Source organism: Lingula anatina, chromosome 5 (genome assembly GCF_051362555.1).
Source record: "Lingula anatina isolate TDL-2025a chromosome 5, LinAna3.0, whole genome shotgun sequence".
NCBI classification, from domain to species: Eukaryota; Metazoa; Brachiopoda; class Lingulata; order Lingulida; family Lingulidae; genus Lingula; species Lingula anatina.
In genome coordinates this window covers 9415957-9435038 of record NC_141771.1, presented here as the reverse complement: position 1 = coordinate 9435038, position 19082 = coordinate 9415957, and the positions used below count along the sequence as shown (strand labels likewise).

General features: G+C 35.5%; 3 protein-coding genes across 19 annotated transcripts in view; 1 reads left to right on the top strand and 2 right to left on the bottom strand.

The window, feature by feature from the left end:
* Positions 1 to 10320, bottom strand: part of LOC106150906 (uncharacterized) — a 51066-nt gene extending 40746 nt beyond the window's left edge. For 11 of the 12 annotated variants that reach the window (XM_087012590.1, XM_087012583.1, XM_087012593.1 and 8 more), the window contains exons 1-2: positions 10198 to 10320; positions 3614 to 3648 (exon numbers count right to left, since the gene is read on the bottom strand). The gene's annotated coding sequence lies outside the window, so the exon portion shown is untranslated. Of the gene's footprint in view, positions 1 to 40; positions 200 to 3613; positions 3649 to 10197 lie in introns of those variants that run through there. The other variant, XM_087012586.1, reaches the window with a different exon arrangement.
* A 35-nt stretch (positions 10321 to 10355) lies between these two features.
* Positions 10356 to 13205, top strand: LOC106181087 (uncharacterized). Its single transcript, XM_013565361.2, has 3 exons — positions 10356 to 10521; positions 10952 to 11073; positions 11919 to 13205. Exons 1-3 carry the CDS (start codon positions 10420 to 10422, stop codon positions 12541 to 12543), a joined length of 849 nt encoding a protein of 282 aa, XP_013420815.2. The 5' UTR covers positions 10356 to 10419; the 3' UTR covers positions 12544 to 13205.
* Positions 13206 to 14323: 1118 nt separating this feature from the next.
* The window catches only part of LOC106181099 (transmembrane protein 198), a 44902-nt gene continuing 40143 nt past the window's right edge, over positions 14324 to 19082 (bottom strand). For all 6 annotated transcript variants that reach the window (XM_013565377.2, XM_087012537.1, XM_087012535.1 and 3 more), the window contains 2 exons: positions 17906 to 18051; positions 14324 to 17640 (listed from right to left, as the gene is read on the bottom strand). In XM_013565377.2, the coding sequence (XP_013420831.2) occupies positions 17443 to 17640; positions 17906 to 18051 (344 nt within the window). In that variant the 3' untranslated portion in view covers positions 14324 to 17442. The remainder of the gene's footprint in view (positions 17641 to 17905; positions 18052 to 19082) is intronic.

The following is a 19082-nucleotide window of genomic DNA, read 5'->3' as shown; positions in this document are numbered from 1 at the left end:
AAACAAATGACTTCTCTAGATAAATTCCTTGTGGACTCACCAGGTCAACCAAACACACCCAGGTAAATTCACAGGTAAATTCTAAACCATATATATAAACTCCAGCATATAGTTTCACCAGGTGAACAGATTCCTCACACAGGTATTTCTATGACTTCTGTCATAGGTATTTCTCTCGGGTGTCACAGGTGGGATGTTCGCTTCACAGAGTCTGTAGGCATGTGAGAAGCCCTTTAAGTTCACATGATCAATTAAATATGCCATGTGCAGTCGGAGCAGCTATTATACAATGCCTGACATGCAAGCAGAGCATAAAGGAAAGTTTACACGTTCAGAAATGACTTGGGATCAAATCGAGTACTTCATGGTGGTAAAATGAACAGTATGTAACAAAAATAAATATATAAATTAATAAAAAAAAAAAAATAAAAAAAAAAAATAAAAATAAAAAAAACTTCCATGTAAAACTTTTGTGATGAGGAAGCAGTGCTCGATGTAAAGTGACAAAGCATAATCCACAGCACCAGCATGAAAGTTCTGTTTTCTGTATCAAACCAAGTTGTCCATTATAAAAAATTCACTGCATAACATCGCAGAGAACCTTTAACTTTTATAGACTGCATGGTGCATAAAAATACTACAGGAACTTTATATAGGGATAAAAGGGACCTTCATTTCAGTTATGACGCATAACCAGGGAACATGGACAATAACCAAAAAAACACATTAGAAAACAAGAGAAACTAGAAAACAATGCCATACAATCCAATCTCAACACTTAAGCTATTACAGGTACTACTAAGTCCTTATAGGAAATGGGCCACTGAAAAAAAAAAAAAAAAAAAGATAACAAATAAAATGCTGTTTACGCAAACCTTCATGAATTCCTTACAAACTAAAAGAATCTTCTATGAAAGACGTAAAACTGTTTACAATCCATTTGGCTATTACACCTACTGGAGTCTTCCACCATCTATCAACACTGCAGCTATTAGTAACTTTAGAATACAGGAAAAAATGTCATCAAGACAGAGAGTAGACTGTCAATATCTCCCATCAAGAAAGCATGCTATGGAGCTAGCTGTCTAATAAGAGAGAAGTCACAACACGCAACATTTCTCCAGACAACACATAGCTTTGTGTTTGCTCCAGGGTGGTAATCATGCTATGCATGCATGTTGGTTTTGAAATGTTGATATCCACGCACTAGTATGATCTGCTTTTCTTTCTTTCTTTTCTTTTTTTTTTTGCCAAGAGACAAATCTGGAACATGGGAAAATACGCAAGGGGGGTCTGAAAGGGTCCACTCTGAATCAAAATTAGACCTTGGTTTTTGCCTTTTCTCAAATTGGGACAACCAAGGAGGGGGGGGGGGGGAAGTGGGGGAGATTTACTTTTTCAGAAAAAGAACCCTGCTTAACAGACCTAGCTGCCTGAACAGAATGTAAGAAAGAAAGGACAAGCCAAACTTGGTGAGTGAAGTGCTGAAGGAATTGTAAAATGGCAAGAAACCCGAAGGTTTGCTGATAGGGGAGTGTTGGACTTGCACCCTTCCTTACTATTTACAGGTGAACCCATCTGGTATGCTGTTATCTTAAGCCATGACAAATACGTATGATGTAACCATGCTTATTATTTGGGGTCAGCACATGCAAACTTAGCCTTCTAACTTTTAACCAAGACAAGAAGGTATTATCTTCTACCCAGGTATAGCCTGACTCTGCCAGCAAGAGATGATACGTTAGGTGTGACAGGTGTCATAAGGATATGGGGTCTGAAGAGGTATCATGTCTAATGCAACCATAACAACAACAATGGTGACAGCAATCTGGCATCCATCTTTTTAAAGGCATTGAAAGCCCTTATTATCGTCCAGATACCAAAAATCATGTTTTTCCTGCAAGTAATTACTCAATAATGCATCCATCTTTGTGGTAATTAAAAACAATAAAGATCCCTTCAAAAATAGCGACATTTTTATGTATCGTTACACTGTTTTAAAAGCATAGGCAACTCAAAGCTTTAATCATCAATTTTACACCTTTCTATTCCGAGGTGAGATAGCAATCGTTATAGAGCATAACATCATCCCTGAACAAGATTTTATCATGAAAATTGGCATAGTTGACCACGAGTGTACAGACTACAATCCCTTGCCGTCATTTTGGTTTAAATGTTTTTATAATGGAGTTCTGAACCCCTATGAACTAACCAATAAAAACAAAAACATACCAGTAACCACCTTGGCTAAGGTAATAAAACATCAAGTAAACAAATGATATTTTATACAGTAATATAAGTAATTACAAATAAAAAAAATAGATAAATAGATTAGGGCAAAACAAGTTTCCAATTAAAACCAACTTGGCCAGGGGAACTGTAAGTGCGCTTGTTTCTCAGGTGGAGAGCAGCACAGTCACAACAAGGGGTGGGGCTCTTTTTAATGTCCAATTCCTTCCTGAAGTTATCACAAGATATGGATGTATCTTTGCCTCAAGGATGGGTTTTAAGCTATATGTAGGTGGCCTTGAACAGATAGAGATGGAATCTTTTAGTCCAAGTTGCAAGAAATTGTAAAATATTCCTCATCACAAATGTTTTCCTATTAAAAAATACCTGCACCACATGGTTCAGCCTTAAAGTTTGTAAACTGCAGTCCTGAAAGAAAGGAGAAGAAAAAAAGGCTGGGGCAAAGTTGACTGATGCTTTAGCTTCAGATACAAGGTATACTCTAGACTACCTGGATTCAACACTGGAAACTGGGTATCTCTGCTCCAAGCAATGACAGTCAAAGTTTACTTAAAACAGGCTGGGCAAAAACTATCCCCTGTGGCTACTGGACCACTGGATGGCTGTGTTTCCAGTCAAGTTTTGACCAACTAAGTATATCCTTTCTTGACAAACTGCATGAATATATCTTCCAACCACAGGAATCAAATCTCAAGCAAGTCTTACCTTTACAGTAGTAGGTGGGCCAAAAGAAGGAAAACCTTAACACATACATCTGTTTAAAAGACTGAGATAATACAAATAAGTTTAAGCCAGTCCAATTTAAATATAAATGCACCTTACAAGTATTAGCTATGAGTCATAGAAAAATGAGCCTCAGGCATATTAAAGGCAGACATAATTTGGCATAATCTGTGGAATGCAATAATCATGTCGCATGCAAGTTATTGAATAAGGATACTGTGAAGATGATATGAGCATTCAGTATATTACTATTCTATACTGTATACCAAGACAAAAGCAAAATCTGATATACTGACTCTGAAATACCATTACTATAAAAAAGGTATCTTTTTTATATTAATTTCAGGAACCAAAATAGAATTCAACATAAAAAGTTTATTTATTAGACTATTCATCTACTTCCCATTCTAAAAGGCTCCTAGGCTGACAAACTAAATGGGACAACTGCTATTCGAATGTAGTTTAGTTTATTTTTTTTCTGGGGTGGGTGGTGGTGGTGGTGATGGGGGGGGGGGAGTAGCTCAAGAAGGTGAACTAGAAAGAGTGTACAGAGTGAAAAAGCAGTAGTTTTCCTTAGATGGCACGTCACTTTGTTTTATTCATAAAACAAACTGGAAATTTATATATACATCTAACTCACCTTTCTTCGAATGAAAACCAGTTCTAGGATAATATCTGAAATTAGAAAAGAAATATATGGAAGTTATACTTTTTTTTGATAAGAATTCTGAAGTAGTTTTATATATATATATATATATATATATGTCAACCAAATATAAGTGAACAACAATTGGTTCATATCATGACTGAAATGTATTTTTTACCATTTAATTTCATCTTAGTATTCTAGCAATGCTATAACCGTAATGGCATTTAACCAAGTGCATACAAATGGGAGAAAATACACTAAGTACTTTATAATATTATGTACATTTTCCTTAAATGTCTCATGATTTGTATTAACATCACATGCCCTTTCATTAAGTTCTTATCACATGTAATGTGGACTCAGGACATTTATAATGACTTTTCAGACAAGGAAGGGTAACTACTATCATTTACATCTATAGATATACCTGCAATTATGGGATGAGTGAAATATGGGAATTATCATATGTTAGCTAATTAAGAGAGAGAGAGAGAGAGAGAGAGAGAGAGAGAGAGAGTCTCAGTGCTTTTGTGTGCACTTACAGTAATTCAAAACATCTCAAACTTAAAATGTCCACCCCTATAGGCTATAGTGAAAAGACTTGTAATTACTTGTACTTGTAATTATTTTCAATCCCAAATTTAAGGCACGTTTGTTTCCTTAATTGCTAATTACAAGAAACTACCACATTTAAGGTGCTTTTCTAAACAGGGCAAACAGGTGGTGTGGTAGTTAACATGCAGTTCTTCTGCAGAACACCGACCTTTACAATACCAGTCATAGCAAATTAAAACATTAAATCACACTTTGCACTGTACAGGGTGAATGCCAACACCCCTAAAACTCATTAAACTTATATTTTCACCTTTGTTTCAACTTTTGGTTTTTAGATTAATTTTACCTCCAAGGGTTTTATGTATATGGGGTAGCTCCACAATGGGAGTGAGTCTATGGCCGCATTCACAACCAAAGTTGATCCACAGTCTTACAGATCAACTTTCTCTGAATGCGCCCTATTAAGACCGTTTGTTGCACCACAGAAGCAAACATTCTGATTGCTCTCTTACTGGTACTACCACATTACTATAGCTAATACTGACATTAAAGAGAGCTGACATTTCTTAGTAGATAATTGGCTGCATTTTAACCAAAATTTATCTGCAGATCAACTAGTTAGTATGAATGTGGCCATTGACTGCAAATGTATCTGACACACCAATGAGTTGTAAATAACATCCAGGCACTAACTCTGATAAAATGTACATATTTCCTATTTATAGAAATAGTAATTGTCTGCCATTATCACAATAGTAACCCCTTTACAACCTTGACTTCCTACAGTCTGATGCAGACTTCCAAAAGCTAATTAAGACAATTTATAAATGAGACTTTTCTTAATTAGAGATATCCCCAAGCACACAACAAATGTTACTTCAGAAACCTGGGAACAAAGGGATCAGAGGCGTATATCAATTGACCCTGTAGAGACAATAAATAACAAAGAGGAAACAACAAAAGCAATAAGTAAATCAAATCAATAAATCCAATTAAAGGTTAACACACAACATCTAACATAAAAGCATGATCAATGGCAGTTGGAGACTACTCCGTAAGGGAGCTACCGAACTGATGTTTATTCATACAGTAGGCAGCAAATATTGACTGGCTACTTCAATTTCTGTTGTGGTTAAATTTACTAAGCTGAGAAGTTTCTCTGTGCGCAGAGACTTCATTCAACAAAATGAACTTGAAGGGGAATACCTATCACATGCACCGCATATATGCAGTTTCCGGCTTTAACTGAAGAGGAGGCACATGTACACTGAATACAGAATCCTTTATTCTCTTCAATTTCTTACTAACATACTCTCACTTCTGGTCTACTGACACAGTCATTTTTATTGAGAGTTAGAAATTGTATCTACAGTAAAAAATCCACAGAAACTGATCCCTGGATTGGAGTAAGGCACATGGGAAGAAAAAAGGGCGTTTGCTTATTTTGGCATGCCTGTGTGAAATACAAACTGTAAATAAATAATTAACGCAATTCCCATCATATCATACTGCATAACTGATCCATGGGCAAATTGCATGCTATCTACGTGACTGCACAATGTCACCTAGGTCACACGCCTAAAATTGTCTGGAATAGGCTTCATGAAATGACTTTAGGTTTTAAGCCAGTCTAAACTTGAACAGTGGATTTTTTTTCTATTACGAATCAGAAAAATCCATGGCAGTTCATTAAAGTAAAATAAATACTGCCTGCTTTTAGAAAACACAAGCCATTTTGTCCTTGCTATAAATAGTGCAGTTATTTATAATAATCTAATAGATGGCTGTATATTCATCTTAGGTACATGTAGGCAAAAATGTTAGTGTTAAAGATAAGACCATCTTTCACTTCTGTCTTGAGGTTTATTTATTTTGTGGAAACGCGCCCCTGGAAACACACCTGACACCACCGTCACAGCTGTAGACTCTAGACTGCAAACTTGGCAGACTTCTCCACTGGTTCATGTACATACAGTAAATAAACTGATGGAGTTAAAACTTTTACCAACACCAGGTCTTAGACACATTCTCCACTTTGACACACTTTTTAACCTCCATCCCTTTTCTCTTCCATTTTGCTTCTTCAAACAGATAAATTGAAGTTTCTTTTTCATTTAAATCTAACAATCCCCTTTGACAACATCTAAGTCAGCATCATCGTGTAAATATATATTATAATTCTGAAGACATGCCACACAATCATACAGAATTTAGGATAATATTTCTTAGAAATATCTGACCATTCTTTTAAACGGTTTCTTGAAATAAATACACCATAGAGGTGCAGACACACCCTCCTCCCTGCATTGGGAGTGGATAGGTGGGTCTTTTAAAAACCTTAAAATAAATGGCCCATACTTGGCGAATTTGGCAAAGCACTGGCTAGTGGTCAACTGCTTCCTCTGCTCCTTGTCCAAGGCATGACTGGTCAGTCCAGGTTGTCAATAAGGTGGACCAAACTGTCACCAAAAAACTCCTCCCTTGTACCTACTTTAAACCAGGTCCTAAATAAAAAACATTCACACCTCTACCTGATAAAGAATGCCTTCAAATATCTATACCCACACAGACCCTTGCAATAGATACTTAAGCGTCGACAGAATACGAAGAATTGATTTATCTTACCATTCTTTCCAACGATAACCAGTTCTGAGCTATAAATATCTTTCTGTGAACTGGGCGATTCACTTCACGCGGTGCTCTATTTAACAACTATCAATACTTCACCAACCCATACAGCATTGCTCCTAAGCTGATATCACCTTTATTTACCACTTTATCTTTCTGCTGATCTTGGTTTATGCTCTATGCAAGTTTTCTATACGCTGTGGACAATTGAAATTTTGCCTGGTTGATAGTGCAACAATGTAGGGCAGTTTTGTGAATGATGGCCACTATTGTGCAAGTTAGCAAGGAATGTAATGTTGACAAAGGACAATCTGTAACAACACAACTGGGGTAATTTTTACTGTGCATACCTCTATATTCAGTTGTGTATAATTTCCATCTGCTTGCACATATATGTCCATATTTAGAAGTCACGTCTCCTTGAATACTAGTTAACTGAAAGAAGCCTAACAAGTGCGTAATTGAGAAGATGATGCTTCTTTCATCTTCTTTCATTTTCTTTCTTCTACTGTACTTTCATGAGCTTGAAACTCTAACTTGGAGACACCTATTGACCACTATCACAATAATTAACACCAGGGCCCTGTAACTCGACCGAGCGCAAGCGTCTCAATTCCATAACTTGCCGATACTCGCCCCATATAATACAATGTAGCCTCTATGGGATATTGCTATTCGTAATACGCGATGATTACGAGTTACAGGGCCCAGTCCTGTTTCAATACAACTACCATGTCCCCTATTACCCTTTAATTCATGAATTCAAAAAGTTACCAGTTATCACATACTAGTACTAGTAATTGCACATACTAGTACTTATATGTAGTCTGTGAAGTCTGGTTCTCTGTCACAGTTATAAATTCTTATACAATTCTTTTGACCGAGCATAAAGTCTGTAGTTATTTTCAGTTCACTATTTATATCCTTTTATGTCTAAGACTGCTGCATTTGGCATTAAGACTGATAGAAACAAATAAATAGTCTACTAATGTTTGAACAAACCAGGATGTACCTCCATTAAAAAAAAAAAAAAAAAAAAAAAAAGGAAACAGATGCTGAAATGCTCATACATAACTGAAAACAAATATCCACCATATAGTCCATTCAATCTTAAATTAATGAATATATATATATTGCCTATTTTAAAGTCCAATTTACCCTAAATATTATTAAATTTTATTATGTTTTGTTAATATTATTTATATTGTTATTTTCTTATTTTGTTCTAAATGAATCCACTACTAGTACAGTATATGAATACATGTAGGAGAGTATCTTACATAAATAGACACAGGACAACTGTGATTACTATGCAGTAAATCATAGTAAAACACCCGCTTTCATTTACACCAATGACAACTGCAAATTAATATTAATTAATCATGAGGATTGAACATATATACTCCACAGCCACAGAATGAGTCATGCTGTAGTAGGCAATAGACAAGCCAGCTGCTATGATGAGACACAATAACATAAGATATATAGACTTTGCCTTGGTTTAAAGTTAATTAGTGCTTTAAGTAAGTTCTGCAGTGAGCAATCAATGGTTTTACATTTATTTATTGTTTGGATGGGGATGGGGAGGAATATATATTCTATACTATGCATGTGTGCTTGTGTGGATGAAAGTGTGTGTGTGTGTGTGTGCATGTGCAGGAGTGTGTGCATGTATGCATGTGTGTGTGCATGTTGGTGAGTGTGCTTGTATGTGTACCAGTGCATGTGTATGTGTGGAGGGGATAAAAAGAACTTTTATTTTCATGTTAATTTACTGTTATAACCAAATTGAATACAAACCGAATACTAGTACAAGTACAGTACTGTAAATTGCCACAAACAGAATACTAGTAGTCCACATTCATTTTTGTCCAATACCATGGCTTACAGAGCAGCAGTGTGTGGATGAGATATATACTAGTATTAAGACTTTCAATGGACAGATGTGAACAAGAACAGTTATAAATCATTTGACAATCATGATACAATTTAAGCTTACACACTTAAATCTTAATGCTATTCAGTATGGCAATGTAATGGTATAAATTTGCAAATGAACCCCTGGTTTGACTAAAACTTAAAATGTTCTTCTCCCTGGCTAGAACAGACATAAAACTGATAAAATTATGTCTATTAAATGAGTGACAGATAGGCCGGCTCTTAAATAGCTTGCATGTACATATAACATTAACTTTCCAGTCCCACAAGACAGTCCAATTCACGGCCCACACCTGGTGCACAGCTAGCATAATGAGGTGGTAAAGAATAGCATTTCTACATTATGCAGCAAACTTGTTTCAGGCTGGTGGCTCACATATACTACTATGATATGATCAATGCTGAGAATTCATAAGTTTACATACTGGTAGACAGTAGTAAAAGTAGTAGTAGTAGTGTGTGTGTGTGTGTGTGCACGTGCGCACACACATTTATGTGCGTGCTTAAATTAAGGAGAAGGAATTAAATGTCATGTTCATTTCCAGACTGAATTACAAACCTCAATAAATCTTTACTTATACTTTACTCTTGGTATGTTAACTACAATGATAGTGATTCCAAGGATGTGGTTGTGGTGTTTATGGGGCTTTGGAGAAAAAGGGGGAGGGGTAATGTGACTCTATAAATAACTAACTAGTACTAGTAGACTACTAGCAGTATGCTTACAGCCTTAGAATAAGAAAACCCTAAAAGCACTCAGTCAAAGTACCACTAGTAAACAAATGGGAACTTCACAAGTGGGAGGAGTAGGTGTGATTTATTTGGCAGAGTAACATCAGGTGAAGTTCATCTATCTCTGTTCCAGCCACGACGAAGGCCTGCCTTGATGCTAAGATCACGAATAGCCATCAACCACAACTTTCAGTCTCAGGCACAGCTTCTTCTCAACAAACCCATACAATAATGTATAGTATGATCAAGACCTGTCAGTCTCCGACTTAAAAAAAATCTGACTTGAATATCACTAGTAAACCTACAGTGTAAATGTGATGTGGCAACACTACAGCCAGGTACTGTCAGTGCAGGGGGGGGGGGATCACCGAGGCATGAACCAAAATTTTAACGGATTTTTTTAATTTAAGTTTAGGAAATATAACTTAATTTTTAAAAGAATGTTATTCTATTTTTAATTGAATATTTTGACTCGTTAATTAAATTAACAAATGACAATAACCTAGTCCTGAACAGTGGATTTAAAGCGGTGACCTAATTATGTCTCTGAAATTTACGACGAGTTATGTCGTTGATCGGAAGTTGACAACTGCTGCCTGAAACTTGAAAGCCACCACCTGTGAATTGCTTCTCAAAAACTTACGCCAACGTTGGAAAAATATTAATTTATGCATCATTCGTAGTTTCCTTGAGAGAAATTATCTAAATAAAGTGTTATTTACCTTCAGATCGTTCCTTTGTGAAATAAAAATGTTGCTGTAGCGAGGTGTAGCGACAACGGACTTCATTCATCAAATATCCCACCCTGGTCACATGACCTCAAAGCCCGGTCACATGATCACAGGTGCTGTCAAAATGGCGGATACGTTTTACGCGAACCATGTGTATTGAATCCACCTGGTTGCTATATTTTCCAGTGTTTTAGGGTGACTTTTCGTCCGATCATGGCTCATTCGAATCATATAGATGACATATTTGACGAAGATGCCGATGATATTCTTTTAAGCGAGAAAGAGTGGCAGAATTTGCGCAGAAACAGAGTGAAAGTAGGTAAAATTGTACTACAGCTGTGCCAGTACAATGTAACGCAAATTGTTAATGTAAATTTGTTATATGATAATAACATTTTAAACAGACGCTGCGGTGTGATGGGGTCTTTCGGAAATAATACTTGTGACACAAAAGTCAAAGATGCTGTCTTTGGGTTTTGATTAGCTCTTTACAACTTTAGTATCCAATACGATGTCATAAAATGATAAAGATGTTAGAAGACTGTTGAATATCATTCTAAACCAAATCTTGATAATGACGAATTTCACATTATATATATAATTAAGAGCACAGTGTGATTAAAGTAACAGTATAGAAAAATGTTTTCTAGGCTTGCTTGCCAAAAATACTGGAAAAAGACAATTTGAAATTGTTAAGCATGGACATCTAGGGTAAGTCAATTTAACAGAAAACTGTGTTTTTCAGGATGGATATCGTGAGGGGTTAGAAGAAGGCAAAGAATCTCAGCTACAGAGTGGTTTTAACCAAGGGTATGAGGATGCTGTGGACGTGGTTTTCCAAGTAGCAAAGTTAAGAGGATCTTTGTGGTATGTTCCATTTATTTCACATTCTATACGTTTGTATTAGTACCAGCCACATGCCAAATGCCAGTGAAAGTGAAGCTGTACCAGTGGAATTTTGTACTTTATATATATTCAAAAGTGAGCACTGTCTCTGCCAGCTATGGCCTATAGGTCCAATAGAGTTCTTGGCACAGACTGAAGTAGAGAAAATTTCTGATTTTTTCAAAGTATGAGAATAAGACAATGGATGACCTACAGTAGTCTAACACCATTGGGCTCACTAAGAATTGACAATTTTCACATAAGAGAAAAAAATCTCAGACTGGACTTAGCAAGAAATAAAGCAACAATCTGATGTATTGCAGTAGGTGTCATTTCTCTCTAATGGTGAAATGAGTGTCACTGCAGGCTTGCAATTGGTTTTGCAAATTATGCTTATTTGACTTTGAAATATACTAGAATGCATTTGATACATTAGTGCCTGTAGTGAGGAAATCTGTATTTTTATGTCTCTATCTGTAATAAATCAAGCCTTAAGCACAATATTTAGTTTGTGGTTACAACTCATGCAGTTCTTAATTAGCTTTTAATATTAAAAAGTAAAATATCAGTATGAATCTGCATGATTACATAGCAGACAATAAATTAAAAAAAAATTATATGTAAAATTATTTCAGAACCATATGTCATATGATATAGATTATAATTTTATTCAGAACAACATTAGTTTGTTATTTAATGATATATCTTCTAATTTTTTAAGATGCAGGTGACACATATAACTTATGTTACATATTAAGTTACTTTTTGGTTATTAATTGATGTTATATCTTTCTTATAACATGATGCCACGGTTTCTAATTTTTCAGTGCACTGATTTCATACACCATGCTACAGGGAGGGGAGGAACCCCCACACAGTCAGGATGCAGAGAGGATGTCTGCTGCTAGGTGTTTACTTGAGGAAGTCACAGAACTAGAGAGAGAAGTCAAAGAAAATCTTAGAACACTTACTTCAGCTGGTTGTAGACAGTCTGGTGGGCATGAGGGAGATATTATAACAGAGACACACCCCAAAGAAACTGAGTTAGTTATTGCTGAAGAAATGAGAACTGTGGGTGACAATACTGATTTTGAGATAAAACACAAAGTTACTTCTGAAAACACTGGAAGCTCTCGAAAAGAGCCACTTCAGACGGATATTGTGAATAATCTCGAGGAAGAAAATGAAATTAACATACACTGTCAATCTTGTGATTGTGACACCAGACAAAATTCCTGCTGCTGCAGGGACCAAAAAAGGAGTAGCAGCAGCACCTGTGATTGTAGACATAAAAAAGACAAATTAAAACCAGCAATAGTGTCTGCAGTCTTAGACAGCAGCAGTTTATCCACCTCAGTAGACCGTGAAGGTATCCAAGTGCCTGGTTTACATTATTTACATGCTGAGGTGCTCAGACTTGAGGAAGCTTTTGTGAACTTAGTGGGAAAATGATGGCCATGAATATTTAGCAATTTATATTGTGTTTAACTGTAGCTCTTTGGCCTTTATTAGGAACTTGTGCAAAAGAGAGTTTGTGTATCTAGTCTAAGGAATTGAAAGTATACACAATTATGGAGAAAACTGGAAACTAACTGAAAGATATTAGGAAAAAGATAAGAAATGAAAAACAAAAAAAAAAAAAAAATGAATTTAGTTAAGAGGGTGTAGTACATTGAGGTATAAAGAAATAATAATATATACAGGCATTGAAAATCTTGTGCTTTGTTAACTGGAAGTAGATAAACTGTTAATATATTGTCAATACATGAAAGTCAGTTTTATTATTCAGCTTGTTTATGACTAATAAATTTAATGATGTTTACTGTCACAAATTGTTTATTATTACTTCAAAGGTTTTCCGTGATATGGCCGTTTGTTACATCCATTAATTATATGTAGAAAATTTGCCAAGATTTAGATAGTAATTGATTCAGAAATCATTGCATTATTCAATATTAAGTTACGTTAACATCAAGACAAATTGAGAAATGCTGAAATATATGGTTACACCATTGTGACAGTAAAAAAAGCAAAAAAGTAGACTTACCATGAAAGAAGTGATATTGTAGCTAGGTGAATCAAGATATAGACATATAATTAAATCATTGAGAAGACCCTCCTTTCAGCATGTGATACTGAGATGAAAGGATGCCTTGTGGATTAAAGCACACGCAATGCCATTGTGTTTTATGCCAGGACACGCTACTATACTTAATGGTTGGCAGCACACAACACTTGAGTATAATTTGCTAGTTGTCTTTGTTAATCTCTTTGTTCAACTAATGATATATTTAGGTAACTAGGTCAAACAAAATAGAATTAAGAGAGCACATGCACAGTAAGTGATACGCTGAAGAAAAGCTGACTATATGTATGCCAAAGAAATAAAGGTGGGGGGGGGGGGGGGGGGGCTTTGAAACCCATTAATTTCAAAATTGAATGTCTCCTGGGGTTTTGGATTTCACATTACAAAGATCTACATCAAGAAAATATAATGTTATGTCTTTTTTCATTAGATCCATTTATAAAAAATTAAGAATGTTTAAATACTAAATGTTTCTACAAAAAAAAAAAAAAAAAAAAAAAAAAAAAAAAAAAAAAAAAACTTGACTGTTGAAGGAAATAGCAATCAAAGGGAAGGTTAAAACATGCAAGGAAAGTACCTGGAAAGAAGTATGATACTTAAAAATGAATAGGATCTTGTTTAGTTTTACACAGTTTGCCAGCATAGAATTTGAAATCATGTGCCAGCATAGAAAATAAATTAATAAAGAGTATTTCAAATCATGTTTTTAAAATCCTGATTGCAACAAGTAAAGCACATGTGAAGATATGTTGTGATTGTGTTAGAGGAAATCCAAAATAAACCTTGGCACACCTAACACATTCCTCCTTGACACTGTCACAAGAACAACTGATACAGCCAAGTTTTCAATTCTGGCACTTAGAAAATTCCACAATACTTAGTTTTGGTGCCAAAGTGCAGACACTGTAGGTAAAAAAAAAAAAAAAAAAAAAAAAAAAATTGGAGGAAAAACTATTATACTGTTTCAGATGTTTGTATTTCTTATTTTCAAGCAAATTACTATAATTGTGATAAAATATATTTTTATGAAAGTCTACTAGGAAATGTATTGTATCATTAACTGGAATGCAGTTTAATTACAAATTTTATTAGACATAGTTGTAGCAATGTCTTTTTTAAAATTTTGGACATCACAAAAACAACACATTATCTCTCTTAATACATTTATTCAATGTAAAAAAATGACTTTAAGCACTGATGCAGTGAGTTAAGGCATGGACTGTAAGTCAAACTACACAATGAGATACAGTTTAACTGTATTTGCACAATAATGACTAAAAAGAACAATATATACATCTTCCAATGCCACTCCACTGCTTTCTCTTCCAATTGTACTTTCCTGGGAATTCATTTTATATACAATACTAGAAAAATCATAAAACTTGTACAGCCATTCAAATGCATCGTATAAACAGATGTAAGTTCACCTGGTTTCATCAGGTTTCATAAGCTGTCAATCTTTATATAGTATTGTTCCAGCTTGTAACTTGTTATCATTAACCAGACTATGAGTGTATCTAAAATCTTTCTTCCAACCCCTTAAAATACATGAAATCATAAAATATTCAGACTGATCAATTCAAGTACAAATGAAAATTATCTTATTGATACTAAAATGTTCACTTATAAAATGAGATCAAAACATGAAAATACTGATATTTTAAACAAAATCCACTAAAAACCTAAACAACTGTGTTAAAACCGTAAGCCTCTCTTTTATTGAATGAGCATTAATATTTGGAAGATGATTTTCTTATAAATTTAACTAGTCAAGGTAAATTGCTGTAATCGTTATAGGCCCCATTCAGGATAGGGGACTAACTAGTTCGAGGGCCAAATATGGCCGACCCACTTGAATACTTCCCCAAGGGAAATCTATTCATTGTCTATTAGCCGATTAGACGGCATGCTTTGAAGTGGGTCGCCATATTTGATCCTCGAACTAGTAAGTCCCCTATTCTGAATGGGGCCATAGAGAAGATTAAGTCTTGGATCAGATGTATGCCATAAAGAGAACAATTTACAGATTCACTAATAAAAATGTATAGTTTCCTGTACACAGTTCAGCAGCTACCGGTTTCAAGTATGGGCTCTTTTCTCACTAAAGGTACATTGTTTTTGCAACTGCTCGCAAATTGGACATGTCTGCTTTATTCCAATGCTTTTTTTTTTCTTTCAGGGTCATCATTTTATATTACACACAAAAGCTGTTTATGGCATGCATCCAAATCTCTTTTCAGACTTTCCAAATTTGTCCTTTTATCAAGGTACTACTTCAAAAGAGTTTTGGGGAAAGAAAATTAATATTAGCTTTGTTCAGATTTAGTGCCTGAGAGTGACCATACACAGGTCCAATAACACCCGACACAGTTACCTTCCACATAATAACACTCTATTCCTCATCAGTTCAGCACTACTTTCTGAACACTGGGATTTACAGCACACCTGGTCCGTGTACAGCTCCAATCCAAATGTGTAAACCCTCTTTCAGATTCATCAATACCTGGCATGTGTTTCTGTGGCACATCGATACTGACCCTTGTAAACATGGGCCAAGCCAATGTTAAACCATTTCCATTAAGAATTGCTTCACATTAAGTATTGGCAAAGCTGGTATTTCCTGTAAAAGCTTTGGCAATTTAAGCCCAGACACAGAGTGCATGTCAATAATATTGTGTGGCTGTTGTGTCACCAACAAACTACTTCCATTTGACAGCAAGTTATTTTTGCCAACATTTCATGTGTTCAGAGGTTTTATACAATGAAGTCAATGTCCCAGAATGATACAATTTTCAGTTTCAACTCCATTATTCAACCTGCAAAAAGTGCCAATGAAAAAAAAAAAAAAAAAAAAAAAAAAAAAAATCTACAAATACTTTCACAAGACTCAATCTTATTCATTCTCTCGCTCTCCTTTCAAATACTGAGCTCATATTCATTTATCACCGCAGTTTCTCACCACCTAAATACTTGTGACATCTACTTATTTCTACTTAGTCAATATATGGATGGAATCCCTTTATCTTCTTGAATCACAGTAAATACCAAGTCAATAAGTCAACAAAGACTTGTAATTTTCTTTCAAACCACTTTTCATCCAGCACAATCTAATTCCAAAGACTGACACGTTTTCTATTCATATTATCCTGGTTTCATTCATTGCAAGTAGCTATACTTAAGCTAATTTAAAACCAAAGGTATAAAATAATCATCAAATCAATGAAAATATGACTAAAAACATCTCAAAGTGGTTTTATGAACACGCTACATACAATATGTGATGAGAAGTCCAATATGTTATATATTTCTTGCCCTTTTTTATTCTAAGACCACCATATTAAGGGTTTGTGTGTTTGTATGAATTCACTTGCAGAAAGGCATGGCTAGCAGCAAATCAATAAGTCAGTTAATTGGGAAATACCTCTCCATTTCTCCATGTTCTTTTGCCCCTTTTCATCACACAGTAATAGGAATCAAGAGCCATTTCAATTGAGCGTTTATATGAAAAGCTCTCTGCACTGTGGGAGGAATTTCACTGGAACACATGTCTCTGACTAAATTAGCTCTCCCTGTGACAAGATATCATCTCCCAGTTCTGTTAGTATTTGCCTTTGACTGGACATTTTGAATGCCCGCAGTTTCTCATATTTCATTGTTGTTTGACATCAAATGACCCATTTTCTTCTGTGATAAGTTTCACTTGTTTATTTTAGAAAATGAACATGTCTGTGACTGGGTATTCCTTGAAGTCAACTTTTATTGCCGTTCATTTTCATTCTAGTTCAGTTTTTGCTTCATATAACCAGTTGTGTTCACATTATATCAAATGAAAACCACACAAGAAGTACATGTGGTTTTGACTGGTCTCTCTTTGATGTATGCTTTTTGGCTCTTGCCTCATTTTCATCTGAATCATTCCAAGATTCCTCTGCTTGACTTTCAAACTGATGTCTGCATGAGAACATAATCAAGAAGGAATTGCCTCCTTTAGAAGAAATGGACATTACCCCATACGTGTTTACCATCAACTGTGCAATTCAAGATCAGTTGGGTCTGGGTTACATGGATTGCAGGGAAATACTTCCTCCCTGAGGGCAATATTCCCCCAATACAGCTCAGTGTGAACACAGCAATCTTTGACTCATCCCTGATTGGTCACTTCAAAATCACACGACATCTGTCATGAACTTTCATCTTTGACCCTATTATTGACACAGTGAAGTTTACTGATTGGTCAACCTTCAACCTGACATCATTGTGACCTTTCAACTTTGACCTTCAGGAGCCACCTGTGTCAGTGTGGTATTGGCACTCTCAATGTCAGGGGTCATCCCGAAAGGCCGATCTTGTTCCGACTTATTGGTCAGTTCAAGGTTGGTCACTCCATATGGCGGATGGTCATCATCACTGGTCAGTTTGTGTGTTGTGGGAGACATTTTTGGGTGGATGTGATCTATAATGCTCTGGAAACAAAGATCAAAATGTGTAAATAAAGAATAAGAATTTTCAGTGACCATAGTCGACATAATGTATCACAGGTTCCACCAACACGTTTAAAAAACCTGAAGTGCTCTGTACAGACATGCATCACCCTTATAATCCTTTCAAAGAAATATAAGTACTAAGTATTAAATATTTCTTTGTTTAAAGATTTCTTAATCCTATCCTGAAAAAGGTGTAAGACAAATTTAGCACCTTTAAAATTTGTATTTGTTTCAGACAACTTACCCGAGATATGACATCCCCATTGCTGCGTCGTATCTGGTACAAGTGGCGGTACCTGGTGTTGGGATCTTCCTCAGAGCGGTATTCTTTCTCCCGGGAACGAATCTTTTGGAGGTTTACTTTCCTATGTTTCTTTGATCTTATTTTCACTGTAATAATTAATGGGCATGATCAATTTACTTAAAATACCTCCCTTGCTCAACAATTAATTGTAATTGTGTATTAGATCAGTTTATTCCTATACACTTCACTTTTACTGCCTTCCATCTCATTCCACAATTAAAATATAAGTCACTGGTATGCAGCTTACACTTAAGCATTAATTTTCTACTTTCATCATTATAACTGATTGCATTTCAAAATGTAAAATATAAATGCAAAATTCAAATAAGCAAATTAAAAGAAAATTTTATCATTCCTTGTAATACAAAAAATCTGTCCCACAGTACCTATGCCATTAGATACATATAAGTATGCAAATGAAAATGACATTTATCAAAAATCTCCTGTGCTATTTTAACCAACTAACACAGCTAGTGTCTTCACACATGACATAACAGATGAAAGATAGCATTTACTATCAAAACCCTCTTAAAATTGACATTTACGTCCCAAGTTAACATTTCCCTCAAAAACTGTCCGGGCAGATTTAATGTATTGACTAAAATGTTTTTCATAAGGCAGTGGGCGAGACTTTGGCCATATTCACACATCTGCTTGATCTAGAGACAGAGCTCAACCCACTGGTCCTTATGATTTATTTTGTCAGATATCATTATTGTAGTAGTACAGGCTATCTATGGTTTCCCCTCCCCACAACTCATCTCTCTCTCTAGCACTCTCTCTCTCTCTCTTTCACACACAAGCATGCACGCACATGCACACACACCAGGCTAAAAGCCATCTCCAATATGCCATGCTGTGTACGTACTGCCTGTCATTGAGACCATTTCAGACACAATCCATCAAGGCTTTATGTGAACATACTCTCACCAAATGGGGTGAGAGACACCGGAGATGAAGGCTATTTTAGCTTTGGCAATCAGAGCTGGAATTGATGTAATCTGCCTCAAAGAGACAAATAACTTGACATCTAAGTGACTGGTAGTTTGCCTTAATGTCTTCATATCCCTGAGATTGACTTTCCAGAAATTGCTTTGATCTTCAGAAGAGAAGGGAT

What these genes read in the sequence shown, in the direction of transcription:
- LOC106181087 (XM_013565361.2), top strand. Translation starts at nt 10,420, where the DNA reads ATGGCTCATTCGAATCATATAGATGACATATTTGACGAAGATGCCGAT. An exon ending in TGCGCAGAAACAGAGTGAAA is followed by an intron (nt 10,522 to 10,951) that starts GTAGGTAAAATT and finishes TGTGTTTTTCAG; the next exon opens with GATGGATATCGTGAGGGGTT. An exon ending in AAGTTAAGAGGATCTTTGTG is followed by an intron (nt 11,074 to 11,918) that starts GTATGTTCCATT and finishes CTAATTTTTCAG; the next exon opens with TGCACTGATTTCATACACCA.